Here is a 26051-nt window from a genome sequence, read left to right on the forward strand (position 1 = left end):
ACCACATAAAGGCACAGAAGATTTGTACAAGGAAAAGGCCTTTTGGGGGGGAGGGGGGAAGCTCAACAAATAATTGGAATAAAAATGGAAAAGGCAAAAAATAAATCACACTAGAACGTCTTTCTTGAAATTTATTTTAAAAATGTCTCCAACCTGTAAAAAAGATATCCCTGAGCTTCAAACAGCAGTTTGATTCAAACAGATGTTATGTGTTTTTTGTGATATCACTAAAATATCTGTAATAAGAGGCTGAGGTGACGGAAAGTTCCAGAAATCTTCTCTGTTCATGCTGATATAGGCAGCATGTACTTGACTAGTGGATGGATAAGGACACCGTTAACCACTGGCTTTTATACCTCTCCAAATTTTGTTATAAGATTCTCTGCTGAGAAAATGCACCAACATGGTACATTAAAATGTATGTTTTAAGATCAAATACATATAAGATTTGTATTTTATGCTAAAATGCCTACAGGAAAGTACATTTTCTAGAAACAATACATTTATTTATTTATTTATTTATTTATTTATTTATTTATTTATTTATTTATTTATTTATTTATTTATTTATTTATTTATGCCAAACAAATGCAGAAATATGAATGCATGCAAAGATAGCAGCAGACAGAAATACACTGATGATGTCTCACCCATATTCTCCACCCCTCAAAGCACCTCTTGAGAGGGAGCACATGCCAGATCCCCCATGTCCCAAAGACAGCTGTGTCAATGAAATGGTTCCCAACATGTTGATTAGACATGAGCACTTTGTATTCATTTCCGTGAGGAAATGAAAATGAACTGTGGCACCACAGGTGCTGCGGTGAACCAATCCGGCCCCCAAGAAATGGCCAGGCCAACTTACCAGGCTCCGCACGGCACTTAGCTCTGTTGTCGACACACCAATCACAGAAGAAGCCCAGCTGGCCCTTCCTCACCTCCTTGCACAGCTGACTACTGTGGCGTAGAGGTGGGAAGGGGAGTCTTCCCGCTCAGCCAATGAGTGGTCGGCTGCATGGGGAGGCAGGGAAATGCCAGCCAGACTATTTCCATGATGGGAGCAACAACAACGGCATAGAGCCAAGTGCCACGCAGAGCTTGGTAAGTGGCCTGGCCAGTTGTGGAGGGCAGGATTGGGCCACCACAGCACCTGTGGTGCCGGAGTTCATATTCATTTTCCCAGGTGAACTAATACGAAATGCCCATGTCTAATGTTGATTTTATTTCAATTCTTCTTGGAAAAATGATCCAAGACTCACCTAAACTCTTTTATTGGGGGGGGGGAGGTGTTCTCTACACACAAACTGGCCTTTTGGAAAGCTGTTTTTGATTCTTTGTTAGGGGCAAATGCTGGATGTATTAGAGCCAAGGCCGGCTCTACCATTAGACAAAACAGACACAGTCGTCTCAGCTAGCAGTTATTGGCAGGTGGCAGCAAGGATTTTGGAAGACAGAACTAGGTGCCACCAACCTAAGCTCTGAAGGCAGCCTGTTGGCTTAGGGGTGATGGAGAAGTGTGGTCTTATAATCGAGATTAACAAAATGTTAAGTTGTCAGTCCAGTTAGGTTTTCTGTATAAAACAGGAGGAAGACATTTTACTACCGAAGGAAGTGAAATCTCTTCAGTGCGTGTTGATGAGAGCCCCCGATACATGTGAAAGCCTTCCCTCCCTCTGCTATCTCAACAACAAGAGGTGTAAGAAGGGCACAGGAAAGGGGAGGCAGGGGCTTGGCACCTTTCTTCAGATACACACAAGCAACCATCGTTAAAACGGGGAAGTTAAATTAATAACTGTGTGAAGTGCAACACCTGTATGTTACTGTAGTATTTACTAGTGCTCCCTGAGAGATCAAGAGAGTTGAGATTTCATTCTCTCATTAGCTTTTGAAGTTTGCTCTAATAAAGAAAGCTCCACGTGATTTTAGCAAGAAAAATAATAATAATTGCACAGGCATTGAAATCTGCCTATTTCAGCCTGGAAAGCCAAAGGGGAGAAATATTATGCATTCTTTCACTGCCCTCTAGTGGTACACTGTTGATTTGGTGGCTTATTCATATCATCCACTATCGCATCAAGTAGCTGATGCAATTTGGGATTTTTGGACTATGAACCCCATAATTCTGCATTCTGGGAGTTCCAGCTCATAGGCAGACACTCACAGACACCTAAGCATGGCTCACCTGGGAGAAAGGCCTAGCTTTGCCCAAGCTTCCTGTTCAGAAAGGAAGCTGTCTCAATGGCTCGACCAGTAAGAGAGAGGCAGCCACTATCCCCTATCACAGTGGCGGCGAACCTTTTTGTGCGCCTAAACTGAAAAAAAGAAACACACAAAGCTAGGAGGTGGTGTACCGCAGTGGTGGCGGAACCGGAAGTGGTGGCGGAAGGGGGAATCCCGGGCACGGAGGTGCCTCGAGCCCCCACTCCAGATTTGCCACCAGCACCAGCTGCTCCAGATCTGCCCACCGAAGCGCCACCACAGTGGCTGCAACCACCTTCTCAGGTTTGGCTGCTGGGGAGGGGAGTAGTGATCTGGTGACGTATGGCTTGCATGCCTGCAGAAAGGGCTCTGCGTGCCAGCTGTGGCACACATGCCATAGGCTCGCCATCTATGCCTTATCCAGTGGAACATCTTTCCCCACCAATCTCATTAAAGACAGGTGAGAATATTATTTGGTTCCTTTTTCGACAAAAACCTCCCAATGTTGGCCGATGTCTTCATGAATTTGACGGAAGGCACATGGGATTTTAAAAGCCGAATGTGAGAGAAAGAAAATTTGATTCAGCTGTCCAGGTAGGAGGGTACGAGTGATTAGCTCTTAGACATCCGGCTTTGAATCCCAGTGCATTCAGCCACATTTATAGTGCTGAAGTACATTCACTATTCCCCCCCCCCAAAAAAAATCTTCAGATTTAAGAGCTGTGCAGCAGACTGGTGTAACATGATCCTGACTTCCCTGTACTAGGAATAGTTAGTACTTACTAAAATGGACCAGGGCAGATAAAGGTTGAGACCTTTATTTGGTTTATTTTTTAATACAAAATAACCAAAATCTGAAATGTCTTCACAAACTGGAGAGATGGAACTTGAGGTTTGGTGGTGGTGGTGGTGGTGGTGAAAACACCCGGGAATATGGGAGAAAGCAGAACTGGCATATTCACCCGTCTCCACTTTCATCTTCCTGGGCTTGGAGTCCATCCATGTGGTTACCATTTTCCTACAGGTAATGTTGGAACTGGTCATTCCAGTCCCATCTCCCAGCAAAAAAGAGAAAGAAAAAAAAGTATCTTTCCTGGGGTGTAAAGATACTCCTAGAAGTTCTGGTTTCTTTTCTCCTGCTCAAAGTTTCTTTGCCATGGAGCAGGGAAAGAAGGCAAGAATAGCAGAGAGGAGAGCTCTTGACAACTGAACTTCAAATGCACCCCAAACTCTACATCCATGGAGAGTGAACACCAGGACACATAAGCCTCTTTCACTGATTGCACGGTTTCCCAAGGGGGGGGGAAATCAACATCATATATTAAGGTCAAGGCAAAAACGAAGAGCAACTACACCCACCGACTGCCCATTCCTGTCAAGGAGGAGCTGACAGAAGGAGGAAACACCGGGTTGGGTGGAAATCTGGAGCAGGCATGATGAGCAATGAAACCAGAAGATGGAGGCAGTATCCATTCCAAAACTCAAAGCCTGAACCAAGAAGCAAGAGCAGTCAAAGGTGGATCCTTTGGAATCCTGGACCTGTTCCAGAGAAGAAGGGGCCATTTAATTCCCCCAAGGTTGGGTGGTAACAGAAATGTGGTACCATTCCAGAGCCTGGCTACTTGGCTGTGTCCTCCTGTGAACGAAGAGGCTCTGATCTGGAGCTTTGTGCCTTTCCATCATCCATGGCAGGTCTTGCACCTGAGGCCCCTGAAGGCAAAGCTCTTAATTCTACCATGAGGTCCAGTCTAGGGTCTGCAGAGGAGTTGGATTCAGATAGCCCCTGGCAGTATCAGGGCCCAGATCCTGTGGTTCTATAAGTGAAATGACCGGTCCAGACGTTATCAAAAGGCCAGCTCGCTCTCACAGGTACAATAAGAGGCAAGCAAAATTATCAAGGGGCTGGGCTTACTCCATTGTCTGCAATATTGCAGACAATACTGCAATATTGAAGGCTCTTAGTTTACAGAGCTGGTTGGGTAGCTCAGTGAGTTAGCTCAGGGGTTTGATTTCCCCTCTGCGGCTCCTGGGAGAAGAACCAGCCTGCATAGCCTTGGGCAAGCTGCACAATCCTTGAACACCCTCAGAAAAAAAATGAAATGGTAAACCACTTCTGACTATTCTCATAATTTAAAATTATATTTGGGGGGCAGGGAAGCAAAGAAAGTGAGGCATAGAAAAAGTGTATAAAAACGATGCATGACGTGGAAGAATTAGGTTTTCTCATAGAGTCAGAAGAACAGTAGGCCTAAGGCCAACCTAGGAGCCGCATACGACCCTTCCCGGTGCAGACCACAAACCATCCCCACGATAAACATAAGCAAATGTTCCACCATCTACAAAATAAATTCTCTTCTTTACATAATTTCCCTGAACGTTTCTTCATTTTGGAAGTCTTACAGGTTTTTTTTCCCAGTTGTTTCCAATACCATAAAAGGACAGAGCATTTTGAGAGGATCCAGAAATTAAGGGATGTTATTATTGATGTTGTGCTCTCTGACTGAGAGATCTATCTGAGAAATTCATTAGACCTTGTGGCAGAGAGTTCTATAAACCAAGCAGGGAGTTCCCATGGAGAAAAAAGTGATTGTAGGACGGGGGCCTCTGTGCTGTTTCATTGCAAACTTTAACGCAACAGTTCGTCTGTTACAGAGGTCCACACTGAGACTGCAGATGTTTGATATTTTAATCGATTCCTGGCAAACCTATTCAGGGAGAAAATGTGTGCCATACAGTGGGCTTCTCCAACCAACAGTTTTGCCCACTTGTGGGTAATATTCTCCTCTGTGGCGTGTGCTATACTAGAGAAGGAGAGTTACCTGGTAGTTGCTTGTGTCGGAAACTTTAACATCCAAAGATCCGGTCAGCACAGCATACCAATTTGTTCCTATGTCACCTTGCCGAAATACTGTAAAGCAAAAAGAGAGACAAGGGGGTGGAAAAATCAAATCAAAAGACATATTAAACTTCAATGAACATATGGTTGGTACTGGAGGAGAGCTTTGTGAATAATACCCTGGGTTGCCAGAAAGAGAAACAAGTGGGTCCTAGAGCAAATCAAGCCCAAACTGTCTACAGACGCAAAAATTATGAAACAGAGGCTGTCCTACTTGGGGCACATCACGAGAAGGCAGGATTCCCTGGAAAAGAGCATAATGCTGGGAAAGGTGGAAGGCAAGAGGAAAAGAGGAAGATCAAATACGAGATGAACCGGCTCCCTAAAGGAAGCCACAGGCTTGAGTCTACAAGAGCTGAGCAAGGCTGTTGAGGACAGGACAGGTGACTTGACAGCACGTAACAACATATAAGATTGATACCAGTGAGTGCTATCTAATTAATAATAATAACAATGAGCTGTCAAGTTGATTCCGATACTCAGAAAGAGTTTACTGATGGAAATCTGGGACTGCGCTGCTTGCTCAAGGCCAGAGAGGCAGCAGGGCACATAACAGCCCCGGCCACTCTGGGTAAGCTCAGCTGGCCCCTCTCCTGGGAGTCTGGATTTGAAGTCCTGACCCACAGCCAGGCCCTTCCACCCCTTGAGTTATGTCACTGCTGCTATCTGGTGAGGGCACATTTACATCAATAATCTTCCCCTCCCCCAAATGAAATTTCTGAATGTGCAGTTCCATAAACATGGGTGGGGTCAGGAAACCACCAGCAGAATTTTTAAGCTCAAACTAAAAGTCTTAGTATTTTTATGAGGACTCACCATGATATCTGTATGATGATGACACATTCTTTTAGCACAGCTTTGCCTTATAGAAATATAGCTTGTGCCATCACAGCCAACCAGACCAGATTCCTTGAGGGCACTTCATTTTGTATTTTTATTTGGTGGAGCTTTGGGGGAAATCCTTTCCCAAGGCAACTGACACAAAACAAAACAAAAACCAACCCTGATGCTCTTGGAGATTGCCATGACGAGAAACTGGGGTGTGGCTGTGTGTGTGTGTGTGTCTCTGTGTGTGTGTGTGTGTGATTTAAAGCAAAAAAGAGGGGAAAGTTTAATTATTATTTTTTTTTAGCAAAGTAGCCTTAGAACCACAAAAACATATCTAGAGGGTTGCATATAGCCCACTCCTAGTCTATCATTAACAGAGTAGATGAGAGTAACCGAACTGAAACTTAATCCAGACCAGATGGAGACACTCCTGGTTGGAGTTGTTACTGCTGGTCCTCGTTTCCTGGAGAGGTCACACTCCCCATCAAGGAACAGGTTCACAGAGTAGATGTTGTGATCCATCCACAGAACTGATGTTCTGAGCTGAGCATTACTTTCCTTAGGCAACTGAAAAGAAGATGAGCTTTTGACTTCTTTGACAACTCTTCATCAGGTAGGGAAGGAAATAAATTATAATTTTCTTTAAAGTGGAAGAAAACATGGACATCTCTGTCTCAAGCGAAATCTGCAACTTCTATTTTTCCTAGACAGGGGTCTGCATTAACGAGCATCCCATCTGTCCCATTTTTAAAAACTATTATTACTTATTTCATCTCTTATCTCCAAGTGTTATGTCATCTTTCTCTGATGAAGAGTTCTTGAAGAACTCAGAAGACTGTCTTACTTGCAACCCTTTTTTGTTTCTTATGTTCCACCAAGTTGGAACGGGCTCCTATTGACCCCAACAGGGGTTTCAAGGTAAGTGAGATATTTAAGGAATGGCTTATCAGCTCCACACCCAACCCCACCCAAGCCGATGGTCACCATTACATCAAAAGGGGTATCGTGTAATCTTTTAGTGATCCAATAAAAGGACTACCCCACAGAGAGTTTTCTTAGAGTGCGACAGATGAGGTGGCTCCAGGCATCCTGGGTGTGCTGCTCACATGGTGACAAAAATATTTTTAAAATGGAGATGAGGAGAGAAAGTAGAAGCAACAGGCAGGGATACCAGTGATTCCAGGTTCCTGTTGTATGGCTTAGCCTATTTAGATGGTCTTGATTTTTCCAGCAGGCTTCTGGTCTTCACGTCAATCAGGCCTCAGTTTAGCCTCTATCAGTTTCTTTGCTGCTAGTACAACACAGCAGATTTAGTTTTTATTTCCCCTTAGATGTTTTATGGTTTTGCACTGATAATTGTGTCCTGCTTTAAGAACTCATATGAGCTGAAAAGCTGATTACAAAACCTCAGACAAACCCATTTCACGTCTCATCTAATCTGCCTGCAGGCACAACCACCACCATACTATCCTTATGTCTTTTTTTTCTCTGAGGGTCCAAAACTTGCACCCCAAAGATAACCAAGGAAAGAGCATGGACTAACTATAACAACCTTCTAAAATGAAGGGAAAGAAACGATATCCTTGAACAGCAAAGATTCTCTGCAGAGAGAGGAACTTGGTGTATTTTTTGACAGAGCTTTGCATGTTAGGCTTTTGCACTTCTCAGAAAACCCCAGTTAGCACAAGACTGAAGGCTGGGAGATTCCGGGACTTATAGGCCAAATAAGTAACTTCTCCAAGCTCTAGAGTAGAGATGGTCACAAATCGGTTTGTCCCAGTTCGTACAAGTGGCAGCACAGGTGGTGGTGCTCTCCTTCCCTGCCTCTCCTGGCTCAATCAGCCCCTCAGCAGGCCCAGCATGCTACCTGCCGGAACCTCCTCAACTGGTCTCCCAGTCCCGGCAAGAGCTCAGGCTTCTCTGCCCTCTCTCCCCTCGTGGCTGATCTCCCACTCAGGCAAAAAGGGGCAGGGCAGAGAAGTCTTTGTGCTCTTGCTCCTGACTGGGAGGTGAGCCGAGGTGGTGGAAAAAAACAAGCACACTAGGTCTGCTGAGTGGCTGATTGAGCCAAAGGAGGTGGGGGGGGAGCAGCAGCACCATGCTACTGGCTTACGAACTGGGACGAACCAGTTCAAGCCCATCTCTACCCCACTTAACCAGAATTTGTCAATTTCTTTTCCTTAGTGCCAAGACTTCTGGGCAAGGATACTAGGGCATGATCTGTCCATTGTAAAATCATTTTTAAAAAGCATATCTCACTAAAATGAAAAATGCCAAACAGATACAGAGTAGTGGTGCAGGAGGAATGGACAAAACCCACAATACAGTGGGGTCTTGACTTAAGAACGGCTTGAGTTAAGAACATTTTGACTTAAGAACCACTCTCATAGGAAAATATTGACTTGACTTACATACTTAGATTTGAGTTAAGAACTGAAGAAAACCCACGTGGGAGGCAGGGAAAGTGCAAAATGTGAACTTTCAGTTAACTGTTGGCCAGTGAAAAGGGTGCCTGTCTGCTTCCTCACTCCTCCCAGCGTTTAGAGAGTGGATTGGGAGACAGTCTTCAGACTGCCTGGTACGGTACTGCCTGGACTGTATTTTCCCTGCCTTCCCTGAACCTTTCTTGACCTAAGAAAAAAAGAAACAAAATATCCCCCTCTAGTGGTCGAAGGCAGAATAGCAGCTTCCCATTAGTTTCTATGGACGGAAAAGAGCAGATATGGATCAAATGGTTTTCAATGCATTCCTATGGGAAATGCAGATTTGACCTGAGGACTTTTTGACTTGAGAACCACCTTCCAATACGGATTAAGTTCTCAAGTCAAGACCCCACTGTATTCAAATGACAGATAATATGGTAAATCAACAATCATTGTTCACTGTATTCATTACTTGATACACATTTAATCAGCTAATGTTTTTTTAAAGGCCATCTGATCTGATTCCTGGTTTACTCTTGCAGATTTTCATACACAATAAAAGAAGAAATCCTTACATGTAATTCCCTTTTCCAAGTGTTCATAATAACCACAGAGACATATTTGCTGGAGAAGATTTGGATGAAATTTTTCAAAAGCTTTCACTTCTTTGAGGCGGGTGAATATGATATCTATATCTTCACTGGAACGCTCCAAAGGCCTGCAAGAACAGAAATAAATTTGATATTTATCAGTGAATGAGTTTCTTTTGCTTTTCAACTCACTGTAGACCAAAGGCTGAGGCAAGATTGACACACACTGAAAATCAAAGTCTCTCTCTCTCTCTCTCTCTCTCTTCAGGTCCATGTTTCTGTGTGCTAAACATTCCACAGAATTAAACCCTAAAATTCTAAATCTACTCATCTCAGTCTGGAAACAAAAATTAATGCTCCAAACTTGGCTATAAATTCTCTGCCCAGCTAGTACCACCTTACAAAAAAATAGGAATATATTCAAAAAGGCTGGGAGTTTGTTGAGTCTCAGAGACAACAGGATTGTACCCTGAAGTACCCACTGAAAATATATTTCCAGATGCCCTTCTAGATGTCTTAAGTCACAGAGTGCAAAGTTGTGAAATCTCTTCCTGTATTGTGTATCCCAATGGGAATTACTCATGGATTGTAAATGTCAGAAATGTTGCCTTAATTAAGATGTCACTATTATTTTTGTGTTTACGAACAAGCACATGCTTATTCCACACCATAGGGATCAAGAAGCCAAGTCAGGCAAAGTGTGCCACGTATTGCACTCCTTTTCTGACACTCATAACACTCCCCCATGACCTCAGCTTAACAATTCAGGTGGGTCAGGATTGTTTTCTTCAAATGCCTTCCATATCAGCTAAGGGTCAGGAAGTGATGATGGTCATTAAGCATAACCAAAGTTCATAATCTCTGCCATTTTCGCATATCATAGTAAAGCCATGTTTTCAATTCAAAATGAAATCAGTTGTTTTTATCTCTAATCTTCTAGAAGCCTTTATATATAGAAACATGGGATATCGGAAGCATTTCTGTTTAGTACTAATATCCTCTCAAACAACTGGTAGCATGATGTCTATGATTTTGTTCTTGGTTTCTGGAAAAGGACAACTTCCATTTCTGCAATGCTTACAAACATCTAACAGTTTTGCATCTTCCAAGAGAGAGCATTCTAATAAATCTGTAAAATGAGCTCTGCTTTTGCTTCTTTACAACACAGTATGCTCACTGATGACTAAATAATGAACAATAACAACAATTAATTTTAATTTTGAATATTATCTATTATTACTACAGTAGACACTGGGTTTGAAGCTGACAGTCAACTTTGTTTTTTCTGCCACACAAATATTACTGAAATACAGAACATGGGATACGGACTGTTAAACCATCGTGCTTTTTCAAGTGCTTTCCTTCCAGTCCCTAAAACATTTTCAAGTCACACCCTGCCCCTCAACACATTCCCAAATTGCTGTCAACCAAGGAAGCAGGTTTCATGCAATCAGTGACACAGTAGTAACGCCATTACAATCTCAGGGAAAGACATCCATATCTCTCTATAATAGCTAAAGAACTACAAGCCGCTGTGATCTGTTCGAAAACTTACGAGTTTCTAATAAGACCAGCACGAACATGCAATTTTTCTCTATAGCACATTCAATAACCACATGGTGGTTCTCACATCTACTATGGACCTTCTGCATTGCAGATCAGTCAGTCTCTTTCTCTCTCTCTCATTCTCTCGATGCTTTAGCCTCCCAGCTAAGAACGGGAGGCGACCTTGGCTAGGATCGGAGGCCCATCTGTTAATAACAGAAGCCTGATAGCAGCCTAGCACAGAGAAACTAGCACAGAATAACTACCACTGTTGTGAGAAAGATGGCTTTATATGGCACGACAGTTCTCTTCCCCGGTTGCCATCAACCTATCTTCCCCTACATCCATCTTCAGTAAATCTTCACAGAATGCAGTCTCTTTCAACTACTGCCCTGGCTGGCAGTTTCTTATATGTCTTCCATTATTTTCCAGCACAATAACAAAAAGACCAAAATAATAAATGGTCTTTAATTAATATTTTCCCCTCAGAACTCATTCTGATATAATGCTACAGAACACCATCTGATTGCTACTGTGTGTGTGTGTGCATGTGTGTGTGTGTGAGAGAGAGAGAGAGAATATATGTTGGTGGTACTCCAAATAGAGGCCATGTTTGTAAACAACCTTTTCTGTGTGGTTGTGGCTTCCCGCCGGGAATAAACTTCCTGAGCAGCTTGCAGTGCAGGTATGGGACTGCCATACTTCATCCATGCCAACTGCTTGGGAAGTTATTTCCAATTGCTTTGGCCTTCAGGTAGAGCGCTTGCTTTGCAGACGCCAGCTTCCTCCCTTCCCGTTCCTGTGAAAATGGTACTGTGTGATCCCCACCTCACAGTAACTCTCTTGGCAACGATGCCACAAGAAAGGCGATTGGTGTTCCTCCTTGGCCCATGTTGCTTTCACTATACAGCAAAGACGCCTCAGGTAATCAGCATTGAGGTATGTGCTTAGCCAGTCGTCAGATAATGTGAACACAGACAGGGGCAGGGAGGGCTGGAATCCTAAAGCTAGCACAAATACCCCTCTCCCCCATTTTAGTCGAACAGCACACATATCCTGCAGCATTTTTACATGCAACAGCGAAAGGAAGTCATTAGAAATGAGGACGAATCGCCATTTTGGCACGGTGTTATGCTTCGTGAGCCATCGAAGTTGACGAAGTACGAATCTCCTCCCCATGAACGGACGAAGCACAAAGCACGTGGGGGGGGGGGGGAATTAGACTGCCAGAGATTGTAAAAAAAAAAAAAAAAAAAAAAAAGCTGACCCCTGTCACCTTGTTACCTTGGCTGCTGCAGTCTGCGCTGCCACCGCCACTGAGGCCTGTGTCATGGCAGCCTCCGCAGTCACCATCCAGCACTGTTTGCTGCAATGGCCTCCGCCGCTATGGCCTGCCTCAAGGGAATCTAGGCTGCCCTTTGCAAAGATGGTGGCTACAGCTTCCCTGCCTAAGGGAAGCCGCAGCTGCCATCTTTGCAAAGGGCAGCCTGGATTCCCTTAAGGCAGGCTAAGGGAATCTGGACTGCCCTTTGCAAAGACGGCAGCTGCAACTTCCCTGCCCTAAAAGAAGCCACAGTCACCATCTTTGGAAAGCGCAGCCAGTATCCCTAATGGCAGGTCATGGCTGTGGAGGTCACCACAGAAGGCGGAGATGGATGGCAGTGGCCACAGGCAGCAGTAGATGATGGCGGCACCGGGTGGAGGTGGATGGTGACAGCGGCTAAGGGAAGGAGGGGAAGGGGTGGGGATAGGCTGTTGGGCTGACTGGGTGCCTATTGGCCCACCAATCAGCGGATCAGCGGGTCCTTAGGCAGAATGGGAAACGCATAGGAAGAGAGGGAAAGCTAGCCTTCCCTCTCTCCCTATGGGGGACAAATAAAAATGGGGAAATATTCGTCCTTTCATATTCATCGGGGTCTCTGGAACTGACGAATATGAATGGATGAATATTTAACAAGTCAACGATTTTTCACGAATATCGCAATCCTTTTTTAATTCTTCCCCATGTCTAGTCTTTGTTGATTAAAAAACCCTAATTAATTTTGTTCATCCACTCCCTTAGTGGTAACCTTCTTTGGAATTTCTGAAATGCAAAATAATAAAGAAATGCCTAAATAATTAAATAATATCCCTCTTTCCCTCCAGTAAGCTCAAGGCAGAGTACATGGCTCCCACACCCCAAGCCATTTATTCCTACAACAATCCCATGAGGCAGAAACATTGAATTTAGGAACATGAAGGAAAGAGATGTCCCGAGGAAAAAACAGAAGGGGGCTATAGAAATAGCACATATTTCCCACCAACACCCTAAAAACTATGTTATTTCTTAACATCGTTGATGTGTTAATAATCTTCCCCCTGGTATTCACTTCTTTTCCTCTTCAGATCCCAATGAAATTGGTCCTGTGGCCCTTGATGTTTCCAAATCACCACACTGTTACTCTGAGTTAGGTGATGAGTCTCCAAAATAATAATACTCCAGAGGACCTTTCCTTTGACATTTCAGGAATGTATTTTTACTTCCAGCATTGTTCTAGAGAATTAGGATGGACAGATTCAAATACTACCTCTGGCAAAGCTGGATTCTGTGATCTGTGCTGACTGTGCAGATAAAGCTAATTTGCATCTATTTGTTTGTTGGTATAAGTTATTCTGCTTACAACAGGGACAGGGAAGGTGTTCTTGCGCACACTGAAGGACCATTCTGACAACCAACTGTGTAGTGGAGCCTGGGCTCACAGGGTCAAAGCACCATAGCTTTCTGAGTTGCAAGGACTACGATACTATATGCCATCCGCCAGCCCCCCAGGCTTCTCTGTTGTTGCAAGGTACCTCTGTTGTAATACAGATTATCTGAAGGTGGTTTAGTCTTGCATGAATACTTAAGAGCCACTGGAATAATCTTCTTGGTTTCCTTCGTATAGGGTGGGGCTGTTGGCTACAGGGGTTGTCCTGCTTACACTTCCCAATTTGCCACTACATGACTGCTAACAACTAGAAACACTACTCAATTCCAGTGTGGTTTCTGGGAATAGGTCCAGAAACACGGGACACTGTGTTCTGCTGAGTTAGAGAACTGGTCCATCTCATTCCATATGGTTTAAGCTGACTACCAGCAGCTATACAGGGTTTCAGCCAAGAGTCTTTCCCAGTCCTCTCAAAACGTGGATAAAACTTGAGACTCCTCTTGCATGAAAAGCATGTCGTGCGTCCTTCAGTCATAGTCCTGTGGCTGCTGCTCCTGTGGCAGCCACTGGCTCCCATGTGAACCGGCCTATTACAGTCATCTCCCAATGTTCAGAGGTTACGTAGGTGAACAGAAAAGGTCCTTCAGGTGGTAGTGATGGAAAAAGCCCACGTTTCAGGGTCTTGATTTTATCTGCTCATGCTTTTAATGAAAACACAGAGTGGTTTCATTTCTGCTGCTTATTTGTAGTCACACTTTGGGTGTGACTACATTGGCAAGCTGAATCAGAGCAATCCCGTTTTGCATTGGCTTGGTTTGCAGTCTTTTTAAGGACTGCATTCAGGTGACAAGACAAAGACCCCAGGCTGTTTCAGTGTCAGTGTCCACACTGATGCAGCTCAATCTGTGTCCACAGCACTCTTTCCTTTGATACTTTCCTCCTCCAGATCCCTAGCTCTCCTTTTATCATACGCTCTGCTGTCCAACCTTGGGCCTCCAGATGTTCTTAGACTTCAACTCCCAGAAATTCTGGCCAGCAGAGGTGGTGGTGAAGGCTTCTGGGAGCTGTGGTCTAAGAACATCTGGAGGGCCAAGGTTGGACAAGCCTGGAAGGTCTGCATTGCAACAGATGAAAAGTGACAGTTTTCCGAAGTTCTCCACGCACGGACAAATATACACACATGCCATGGAAATACTGTAGCGTGCTGGAGTTTGATGAAGTTGTTTCACTTTTGCATCATTTTTTTTAAATGTGGCCTGTAAGGAGGTGACCTAATGATAAGCTAATATAGCAATGCAGTGATATGGTGGTCTAGTGCTAGACTATTTTTAAAAAATAAAACAAAAATACTTAGTGTGACTAAGGAAAAAATCTCCAGGGTGGCTGTTCCCACTATCCTAAAACATCACACCCCAACTCACTACATCACCAGAAAACCACACAATGCCATACCTCTCATCATTTTGTAAAACAAAACAAATGATCACATAGGGAAAACATTCTCTAAAACCCATCCCAGATCTTTAGCAGTCTGAACCAATGAAGCACCTTCTGCCTTATTGTTTTTGAACAGAAATTAGTGAGCAAGTTTTCAGAAGAATGGGTGAGAGCTGTAATACTGATTATCTAACAGCTAATTAAATAATCAACGGTCAGATGCCTCTTCGAATACCAGAAATGCAGGTTTCAAGTTTCTCTACACATCACCAGAATAGCATTCTTGATCCTTGATTGATTTGTTACAGTAATTCAGTTATATTGTCTCTGTTCTCAAACTGCAGTCTAATAAGTAGTAAGCAAAAATCCAGTGTGTGTGTGTGTGTGTGTGTGTGTGTGTGTGTGTGTGTGTGTGTGTGTGTGTGTGTGTGTGTGTGTGTGTGTGTGTGTGTGTGTGTGTGTGTGTGTGTGTGTGTGTGTGTGTGTGTGTGTGTATATATATATATATATATATATATATATATATATATATATATATATATATATATATATATATATATATATATATATATATATATATATATATATATATATATATATATATATATATCTGAAGTAAGCTGCAGAAAACTGGGCCACAGGCTGTGTTTTCCAAACAATAAGCCAGAATTCCTGAGTTTATGTTCATAAGCAGCCACCATGACCTCAAAGAGAAAGAAGCATAGTATTACATGATGTTTGGTGTATTCTTTCAGTTGTGCTCAGAAAGATAATCTTCCCATCTGTTTTAGCCTGTGGTTTCTTAGAGGCACGAGAAATCCAGACTTCCAATCTAGACATACTGTAAAGTTTCCTAGTGGGATTCCACCTACTGCAGCTACTGAAGGTAGAAATTGAGCATAATTCACCAGGGTCCCACTCAGGAACCATGTCAGTATTCTCTGGATGTCCGGCTTACCATTACAGTACATGTCACCTTTCAATCAATCATCTCTACAGCATTTAGTCAAAAGCTGTTACAATTTGGTTAGGGGGGGTCTAACAAAAATGCCTGATAATCTAAAATCCACTGTCTGCTTGACAACAAGCAATGTGCCAGTGCTGACGTACTGCAAAAGGCAGGCAGGTGCCCTTGGACTGCACCCAATCTTAGCCAAATCCTCTTTCTCCTAACCTTTCAAAACATTCATAAAGACCCAGGAAAAGGTTAGGGGGCTAGAATAACATCACCCTGAATCAGGTACTCCTTCCCTCCTGCCTGCCAGTGCTAACATTTCAGCACTTTTAGTGTATAACTGCTTATATAAAATGATCCAGAGGTACAGGTGGCTAAAGGTGCAATCTGGCAGCTGCAAAGGTGCATGCCGATCATACCGGAAAGGGTCACTTTAATGGCAGGAATCTCCCCTACAGCAGTCCTTCTGTCTCTCAGGCAATCATTCCAGCCCCCAAAAGGCGGAGCCCTACAGCTGGATTAAAAAGGTTCATCTTGGGGATGGACTGGGATTGGGATGGAGTGCATTCATACTTCAAGCTGGAAAGGAAACATGGGGTAGTGTTGATGGAAGTACTGTACCTGGACTTCCTCTCTACGAGTCCCAGGCCAGAAGCGCTGAGGCTCATCATTTTAGCACTGGGCTGATGAGAAGCCCAGATTTCCTTTTCAGCCAGGACCTAGAGAAGGGAGCATGGATGTTCCCTGAAGCAATGTCTGGCTGCTGACATGCTCTCCAGCATCTCTGAGTCAGTCCTCAGAAAGAAAAATGTGGCAATGAATTCACTCCAAGCTCCAAACACGGAACTGCCCAGAAAAGTACACAGGGCTACCCAGAGGCTGGCGAAATTGCTTTTCCCAAGCTCCAGTGCAATAGCTCCCAACTTTGGGCAATCCACGTGTTCTTGGACTGCAACTCCCGGAAAACCCAGCCAGCACAGCTAGTGACAAAGGCTTCTGGGAGCTAAAATCCAAGAATGCATAGGTTGCCCAAGGATGGGGACCACTGCTCAGGAGGATACCTGATGTCCCCCCCCCCCCAAAGTGTAGCATTAGATCAGGGACACGTGACACAGTTGTGGTTGGCTAGGAAGGATCCTCACAGACTTACTGTCTGGCAAAATATACACTGGCTATAATCCAGATAAGCACTGAAATTTCCTGAAACCAGTGGGTTTAAACAGATGCAGTTGTATGTTGGCTGATGGCCAGTCCTTTCAAGGTATTCTACTAGACAAATACCCAAGCTTTAAATAGATAAATAAGGCTGAGTGTCTGGACTGTCTTCACGACTATTACTCAAGAAATGACGCTATATATCAAAATTCCAATGGAGATCATTAAATTTCCTGGAGTGACTGAATGACATGGTTTTAAAAAAATGGAAGGTATTTAATTTAAAACAAACTTTATTTAAATGCCTCCACAGAAAGATTCAACTCAATCATATGAATTATTTTTTTCCCTGTGAAAAGGTCACTGACATGTGATATAAAACACACTATTCTCACACTCATCTTGTCAGTGCAACATCCACAACCAAAAATGAGACAGCAGCACCGTCCAACACTTCAACTCTCTGTGATCTCGAGCTTGTTTGGCCGCATACCACAGCTCATCGGGGAAACCATGGTGTGCTCCACCCACAGAGTCTTTACATTCTGCAATTTCTAACGGGCCAGCAATAAATTAAGTTACCAACTGGAAAACAAAAGAATTAATTACAAGCAAACAATTTATTTCTAGCTCTAGTGAATATATCTACACATCATCAGTAATGGTCAAGTAGCAGAGATGTGTGCACAACAAGGTTGAATATGTCTTCAAAATTACTGTCTGCTTTTAAATAATTCATCAAAAAGCTCAGGAAAGATCATAACACACTTGACACACCAGGACTGTGCCATGACATTTGTTTGCTCTGTGATCAGCTCCTTAGTCAAGCACAACAGTCAATGAACGCACTGCAGGCTGTTTCTGCTGCAAAAGAAGCTAAAGAATGATCCCATGCTTCGTGCACAGGACTGCAATCTCAACCCGGTGTGGTTGTTGCACATCATCATTAACTTTGGCATTCACATCAATGTAAAAGCCGCAAAGCACCTCAAAGGAGCAACACCTTTTGTGACCATGACAAGATGGCTAGAAGACAGACATTCCTTGCCTTCGATGAGTGCAGCACTGCTTCAAGGCAGTGAGAAGTGGGAATCAAGACCCAATGTTTTCCACCCGCTCCCTTCCTCCCAGTGCTATTGTCTGTTTGGAACAGAATTCCCCTGTACATCCCAAAAAATGGTTCAACCAAGATCAAAACATGGGCCAGGATCCAGAAAATTTGTTGCATTAATAGAACTCCTTCAGTTCATGGAACCTGAAGCAGGAAACAATCCCCACCCCAAGTTCTTCTTGTGCCTTCAAAACGTCATCCAAAGAGATGGAGAACTCTCTGGGTCAGGTCATCAGGTGGCTCAGAACTCTGCAGCAGAAAGTCCTCCCGCTCACGTTTCAAACAGAGGTGGGCAATTAGGGTGTTTCGGATGTTGCTGGAATCCTTGCCACCAGAGTCAATCAGAAGGAATGCTGGGAAATGTAGTCTACCAACCTCTGAAGGGCCACACCATGCCTGACTCCACGCTAGCAGCAGAGGGCTGCTAGAGTGAGGTTAAATTTAGCCTCCGCCCTGCTGCTCTACCGATGAAAAGATCCGTGACATAAAATGTGCTGGGTTTATTAAAAACATTAGGAAAAGGACCCATGGTCTTCCAAACAAGGCAAATGCAGGAACAGGTGATATGTTTATTAGATCATTAAGACAATAAAACAAAAAATAAAGTGATCTTTTGTTGATAATTCATCTTCTTCAGGCTGTGCACCAACTTCTCATAGGTAGTTCCAAAATTACATGCTTTTATTAAAGTCCCAATGTCTCTCCTTCAGGCATGAGATGTTGGGACTTTAATAAAAGCATGTAATTTTGGAACTATCCATAAGAAGTTGGTGCACAGCCTGAAGAAGATGAATTATCAATGAAAGCTCATTTTATTTTTTGTTTTATTTTCTTAATGATCTAATAAAGATATCACCTGTTCCTGCATTTGTATGATGGGTTTATATCACTGTAAAAATCTGTATACAAGTAAGTCATTCCAGGGGTGTGTGTGGAGGAGTTGAAAGGCATGGAATTATTGATAAGGGGCATTTGCACATGGAAGGATGGTTTGGAAAGACATGATAGACTTCTGTTAGAATTGATAAGAGAATGACATAAAACTTGAACAATTCCAATCAAAATTCCTCTAAAGCATCTTAAATTGCCCTTAGAAACTGAATAACAAGTGCTGCTCATTAATACAGAACCACAAAAAAGAGGGAGCCTGACATTACCATTTGTTACATTAATTTTGAAGTGTGACTTCATTATGCCCATATTAAAGAGAGAAAGAGAGGGAGAGAATGTCATTCTAAGCAACAACATAGAGCTGTAAAGCCCTCAGAGAATATCAGAAAAATCTGGAGTAGGAGGGGTGAATTTCTTCCATTTTTCTCTCATCGGGAAAAATGTTTAATGTTTCCAGTGGGAAAATGCTCCAATGATTTTCTCCTCCTCTGTGATGACAGATTTTTTTAAAAAAGAAAAAAGACAAAGGTTTGTTGTTGCCATTATGTGCCAACAACTCACTTAAAATGCCTGGAACTATGCAGTACGAAGATCTATACAGTGGGGTCTTGACTTGAGAACCTAATCCGTATTGGAAGGTGGTTCTCAAGTCAAAAAGTCTGTAAATCAAGTCTCCATTGACCTACAGTGCATTGAAAACCGATTAATCCCGTAACAGGCCGTTTTTGTTCCATTTTGGTTTTTTTCTGGTCTGTAAGTGAATTCTCAGGCTGCAAGTCAAACCTAAATTTTGCGGCCAGAGAAGTCTCTAACTCAAAAAGTCTGTAAGTCAAGCCGTCTGTAAGTCAAGGGTCCACTGTATATGAAACAGGCCATAGACATAGAAAACAGTGACATCTCTGCCTACTTTAGAACTCTACAACACTCAATGCCAAGACCCAGTTCTGCATCTAGAGAGCGCTGCCATCTTCTTGGCTGGAACATACAGGCAGGGGGAGGGTTCTAGCTTTTGGACTGCAGTGCAATGCAGCTGTTTGGTATTCTCTCTGAAGTATGGTGGAGATATATTCACACTTTCACTTTTGCAAGACTAAGGATTTTATACTTTAAAATTTTATAACTTTGCCAAACAGGACAATTTCACACGCTAATTAGACTATGAAGGAAACCTTTCCCCTTGCTACAGTAGTAAAATAAGTTTAGGTTTCATAGGGAAAATAAGAAATGGATATATTTTGGTTTCCAAAATATATAGTGCTGAAGTATCCAGAGCAAACAACAAATCAACAAGCAGATCAGAGAAGACAAGGTGCCAAGATGATGGACCACCATGAACAGTGGTAAGTATCAAGGAGAGGTTCACTACCGAATAAAGGTATTGCTAAAAGTGGAAATTCTTGTCCAAATTCTCCTTCACTAGGAGTTAAGTTTATAACCATCTTCATTCTTTTCATATCTGCAAAATGTTACACAAATAATCAAAAGGCCGAGAAATCAAATGAAATAATTCAAATCTCCAGAAGTACAAAAATCCTGAAGAGTAATAAAGCAGGGCTGTTACACAAATAAAACTACACACCACAGTTCTTGTATAGAAAAGACAAGAAATTACTTTATCTGTAACTAGATGCAAATGCAGTGCAAATGCAGGGGCTACCAGATGGTAATGCAACTTGCCAGTTGGATATTTTGATACTGGATATGAACTACCCTCTAGTAATAATAATGTTACTGCAGAGTAAATGTCAAGAGATAAAACCAGTAATTTCTGTAAGAAAGGAAGAATGGGACTGACAAGGAAATCTGACATGGCATTTTAAACCATACATAACAAGCACAACATGACATTTAAACAATTCTGGAGTTTCAACTCTAAGAGCTGAATTTTTCTAGATGTGGTTTCTACTATTGGCATAATTTTGTCTTACCTCTATTGAGAGGTTTAGAGGCCTCCCTTACAGGGATGTAACCTGGAACTGAGAAAAATGGGCATTAATCCTAACTAGAGATGGGGGTATTCGTACAGTATACGAATATCCCTGCACAGGTGGCGTTAATGAGAGTCCAGCACCATGGGGCCGGACGATCCACTCACTGATCTGCCGTGGACGGCGCAATTCTACCAATGGCTCCGCAGTGCACGATCCACTCACCACTCTTCGACCTTGCAACAAGGCTTGTCCTCCCGCCTCCTGCCAGGAGTGGCGAGCGGATTGTGCGCTGTGGAGCCATTCGTAGAATCACGCCGTCCATGACAGATTGGTGAGTGGACCATCCAGTCCCATGGGACTGGACCTTCGTTAACGCCACCTGTGTGGGGATATTCATCTACGAATATGAATACCCCCATCTCTAGTCCTAATCATGACTACTATTTGAAAACTACCTCCCACAGTTGGTGCATGAATACACAAATGCCACACAGACAGTAAACTGACATGATCTTAATGATCAAAGCTCACGAATCAGTAATACCACAGGACATGAATGGAAGTGGAAACAGAATGGGCAGTGCACAATAAATATGCTGGCTAAAATCTCATTGTGATGTCGCTGGCACTAATGCAATGGGTGGGAATTTCAAATGTGAATTGCTGCAAATTAAAAAGTCAGCATCTTCTTAATTTGCAACAATCAGGAACTCGGCACACCACAGAAAATGCCTATACTGAATTCTTAACTAGTGGCAATTTGCCACAGAGTTTTAGGCTGACTGCTTCACACCAACAGGTGTAACTTGTAAGAGTTGGCCTTTATTTTGTTTTTTTAACTAGAACACTGAGAAGCCAAATATGGCCACATTGGCCAAGGAATTATGGAGTTACTTTATAACATGAAGTAACTTTACCAAGCCCTAATCATAATAGGTTAAAAAGGGAAAGACATGTTACGAAATAAAATGGTGTAAATGAGAAATTGAACCTTGCAGACCTAACTAGCTTTACAAAGAGTACCAAATATTGTACTGTAGTTTGTATTGGTTCCAAATGCAAGGTTGATAATAATTATCCATAGTGACCTGTGGATCACAAATGTCCCCTATATAAGAAGCACGAGGAAACTTTAGATTATCCAGATGTTGATGGAATAGAATTCCCACCATTCTTGACTAGTGACCAAGCTGGCTGAGGTTAAGAGAAACTGAAGTCTAACAATATATGAAAAACCACAAATTCCTTATCCCTACTTTGAAAAATGCACCCCTACACTAACTTAACTGAGAGCAAGTCCCATTCAGAGCACAGACAGCATTCTGACTCCTATCCTCTGAAGATGCCGGCCACAGAGACTGGCAAAACATCAGGAAGAACAACCTTCAGAACACGGCCAAAGAGCCCGAAAAACCCACAGCAACCATCAGATCCCAGCCGTGAAAGCCTTTGAGAATACAAATCCCATTCACTTCAATGGGTCTTATCTCTTATTGCACAGAAGTGCAATAATGATCCCAAATGCTCGGAAATAAAAGTGCCATTGTTGTTGCTGTCACTACTGCTGTTACTGTAACTATTAAAAGTTATATCCCAGCTTTCTGCAAGAAAAATAAAAATAGCTCTTCTCTTGGTCTTGCTGCCCTCCCAGTCACATTTGGTAAGATTTTACTGTATTTTATCTCTCTCTTTTGAATCCTCAGTTAGGGTTAATAAACAAGAAAAATGAACAGTTGTGTGAAAGTGTGTTTTGCTAAATTTACAATCTGATCCAACAACGTATTACTATTTCCCTCAGCAACAGCAGCTACTGCCTCTGATGATGATGGGGTTTGGCAAAAGAGACTTTAAGGTAGAGAAAACAACTAGGTTCTCTTGCCTTACCACAACTTAGTGCCCTTCAGATGTGATGGGACTACAAATCCCACCGTTCCCATGCTCTGGGGATCATGAGAATAGTAGTCTAACACATCTTGAAGGTACCAGGTTGGGAAAGGCTGGAGTCAGTGACATTTTTTTCTGTCTCTAGCCTGGTATATCTTGTCATAAGGCAGAAGACTTATACTTGCATGCGAAGGATAAATGCCTAGAGTGTATCTGACTACCAAGTTATGGCAGTTTGATACCACATTAAGTGACATGGTTCCACCCAATGGAATCCTGGGATCTGTAGTTTGGTGAGGCACTTAGAAGTCTTTGCTGTAGTTCCAGGGAGTGAGTTAAAACTCTCTAACAGAGAAGTCTAAGTACTTCACCAAATTACAGATTCCAGGGTTCCACAAGATGGAGGTCCGACAGTTAACTAGGAATTAAAATATTTGCTGCATTTAGAAAGAGATGTTAAGTTAATCAAAGGGATTTTTCATGGGAATTCACATCTCCAGGTCAGGTTGGAGAGGCAGAGCACTCAGACATGATGTGAAATGGGAGTAATGGAAGGTCATGAGTATTCATACCAGGGGTGGGACTAAAAGCCATCAAACAGATTCAGAGGTACAAACGCCCCTGTGGTGTCTACTGTAAATCCAAATAAATGTGGTGACAGCTCTTCAAGCCACCACCAGCATGTGCAACTCGTCATTCTACTTCATCTGCTATTTTCACTACACCGGTTATATGGGTGGCGCATGTGGAAGTGACTATGTGGTGTCATCTATAAAGGAGCAAACAGTGGAAACCATGAGATGAGTGGCTGCTCACCAACCCTGCAGAGTCTCAGCTTCCATGCAGCTGAATTGTCACATGGCCTCCTTGTTTGTGCAAATAATGTTAGAAACATATGCATATAGCACACTATAGTGGTTCTTGTATAATAAACTGTGCTCTACAGAACAAAGTTACACAGAAGGATATATTAATTGACTGGAGAGCCAACTAGCCCAACTTTTTCCTTAAAGAAATTCAACTCATATCAGCAAATTAGGAATACTGGGTCAAATTTAATGCAGCTATGCCATATGGCCTTCCCAAGGGCTTCCCCCAAAAAATGCCCTTTTCTCCTACCCCTGAAACCGCAGCCTAAAACCCCCAGAATTGTAATCAGTCAGCTTGTCAAGCAATGCCAGACTAGAAGAGAAAACAGTATTTCCCGGCCAAGGGGCCAATATCCCTGATCTTCCCAAGTCGGCCCTGCATCTCTATTCCTAGGCTGCCTCAGCTTCCAGGGTCAGCCCTATCCTTTGACAGAGTAAGGTAGCCATAGCAGGCAACAGGTTTCCATAGCACTGAAAGGCATCACCTGGTTAGCTATTAGTTTAGTATTAGGATCGTATTTGAACTACTGTACTGGGGGGAGGGAGAATTGCTCTGGAGATTTATTTATTCATTTTTTATTTATTTATTTATTTATTTATTCATTAGATGTAAGAGGAAGATATCTAACATACTGAAAGACTCCTCTCATCCGGGATATCAGCTCTTTAAACTATTACCATCAGGAAGGAGATTCAGGGTATTGAAAGCAAGGACAAGCAGATTCAAGAACAGTTTTTACCCAAGTGCAGTATTGAGTTTAAATGCAGGGCCATAGGTTTTTGGTGGAATTTTAATTGCTGAGAGAAAACGGGGTATCTATATTTGGATGGTGAAAGTTGTGTATATTTTAACTTTTTTTGTAGTGTTGTCCAGTTTTACCTTGGGGAAGAGCACCTCATTTCGTTGCACCCACTTGTGAGCTCAATGACAAATAAATTTCTTATGTCTTATGTCTTATTTCTATCTCCCTCCTTCACCCATTCGTTGCCTTGGGTACCAAAATAACATGCTTCTCCTTGAGCCTTGTCTGAGGGGTGCTGCCTCAGGCAGCGAAATCTCCTGAGTCGGCTCACTCGTGAGCATCCGTGTCCGAAGCATTAAAATACAGAACGGGAGAAATTCCCAACTTAGATTCACGAGATGGGCTCCTTTCTCTCTAAGATGCAGCCCCTCCCCAGGCGCCCCCCCCTTCCCTTCCTCTTGTCTCCCCCCAACCCCCCCCCCCCTTGCCCCAGCAGAGCGGAGGGCTCTCCCGAGCCATCTCTGCAACCTCTTCCAAGGAGGGGGACGGAGGGGGGGGGAAGCCGTGCTCCCGCTGGGCCTCCCAAAGGCCAGGCCTCCTCGCAGAGAACAAGCCCGGAAGGAAATTGGGGGGGGGGGGGTGCCAGCCTCTCCCGGGGGACCCCCCTCTGGTTCCCTCTTCCCCCCCCCCCCCGGCACAGGTGCCCTGCTCTCGCCGTGTGGCCCTCGGGGCCGAGGGCGAGCATCCCTCCCCCCGGGGAGAAAACCCACTCATCCTTCTCTCTCTCCAGCGCGTGCCCGTACAGGCTCCTTCTTTCCACCCCCCGACCGCCTCCCCACCTCATGGCTCTTCCCACCCCCGCCGGCATCTTGATCCCCGATCTTCCCGCGCCTGCCCTGCATCTTATTCATACAGCCGAAGGAGGCGCGCTCCGAGGGGGGAGGAGGAGGAGGAGGGAAGAGGACGAGGCGGGGGGCCCTCGGAGAGGAGGCATCCCGGCTTTGGGTGTGGGGGGGCACTTGCCCTGCCACCTGCCCCCCCCACCGCCCTCCCGCCTCTTTCCCCTCCTCACCCCCTGCCGCCATTCCTCGGTGCCTTGCCCTGCCCCCCCCCTGCCCGCGTCCCCGGAAAGGTAGCGCTACCTTTTGTCCAGGCAAGCGATCCACTCGCTGGAAGAGACGGAATGGGAAGCGTGCGCAGCCACCATGTTTGCCCAGAAGATCGCCCAGGCGGCGGCGGCGGCGGCTACTCAGCGGCGGCTACGGCTGCGGCTCTGCTCCTGCCGCCGCCGTTCCGGAGAGGGCGGCTTGGATCTGCCCTCTCCCTCCTCCGCCTCCGCCTCCTCCCCTCCGCCGAGCGCCCGAGCCTGCGGCAGCCCCTCCTGCCCCCCCTCCCCGGCCGGGAAGAAGAAGAAGAAGAAGAACCGGGTCCTCTGCGGCGGCCGGCCCGAGTGCTGCGGCGATGCAGTCGCCAGCCGAGCCACCACCTGGCGCGGCGCCGCCCTCCTTCCCCCCCCCCCCACCTCCGCTCGAGGGGCTGGTGGACCGCGCAAGATGCGCGCCGCGCCCCACTTGCCCTTAGACGCCGCCGGGGAAAAGAGGCAGCAGCCGGAGGCGTCCCTCCCTCCCAGCCAGGCTTCCTCTTCCATCTTATGCATGCAGGTCTGAGCCCAGTGTTGACCAACCTGTGGGCCGTGACCCCCCCCAAGGGGGTCGGGTGGGGTCCCCGTCCCCTTATATGTGCTGTAACCCCTGCTAAATGATTCCTTCCTTGAGTTCCCAGAGCGGGATCTTAGCCATGCATGTGTATGTATGGGAAACAGGCCCTTGGAGGAGGAAATGAAGCCTCCACTTTCTGAGAAGGGATGACTTTGCCCTATTAAAAATGGCTTTTTATGCAAACACAGC

At 44.3% G+C, this 26051-nt stretch overlaps 1 protein-coding gene across 2 annotated transcripts in view; it reads right to left on the reverse strand.

Annotated features, from left to right (window-relative positions):
• The window catches only part of RAPGEF4 (Rap guanine nucleotide exchange factor 4), a 200433-nt gene extending 174939 nt beyond the window's left edge, over positions 1-25494 (reverse strand). For both annotated transcript variants that reach the window (XM_072980154.2, XM_072980149.2), the window contains exons 1-3: positions 25287-25494; positions 8922-9064; positions 5019-5107 (exon numbers count right to left, since the gene is read on the reverse strand). In XM_072980154.2, the coding sequence (XP_072836255.2) occupies positions 5019-5107; positions 8922-9064; positions 25287-25351 (297 nt within the window). In that variant the 5' untranslated portion in view covers positions 25352-25494. The remainder of the gene's footprint in view (positions 1-5018; positions 5108-8921; positions 9065-25286) is intronic.
• Positions 25495-26051: the final 557 nt, after the last annotated feature.

This window comes from Pogona vitticeps, chromosome 1 (assembly GCF_051106095.1).
Source record: "Pogona vitticeps strain Pit_001003342236 chromosome 1, PviZW2.1, whole genome shotgun sequence".
NCBI lineage: Eukaryota > Metazoa > Chordata > Lepidosauria > Squamata > Agamidae > Pogona > Pogona vitticeps.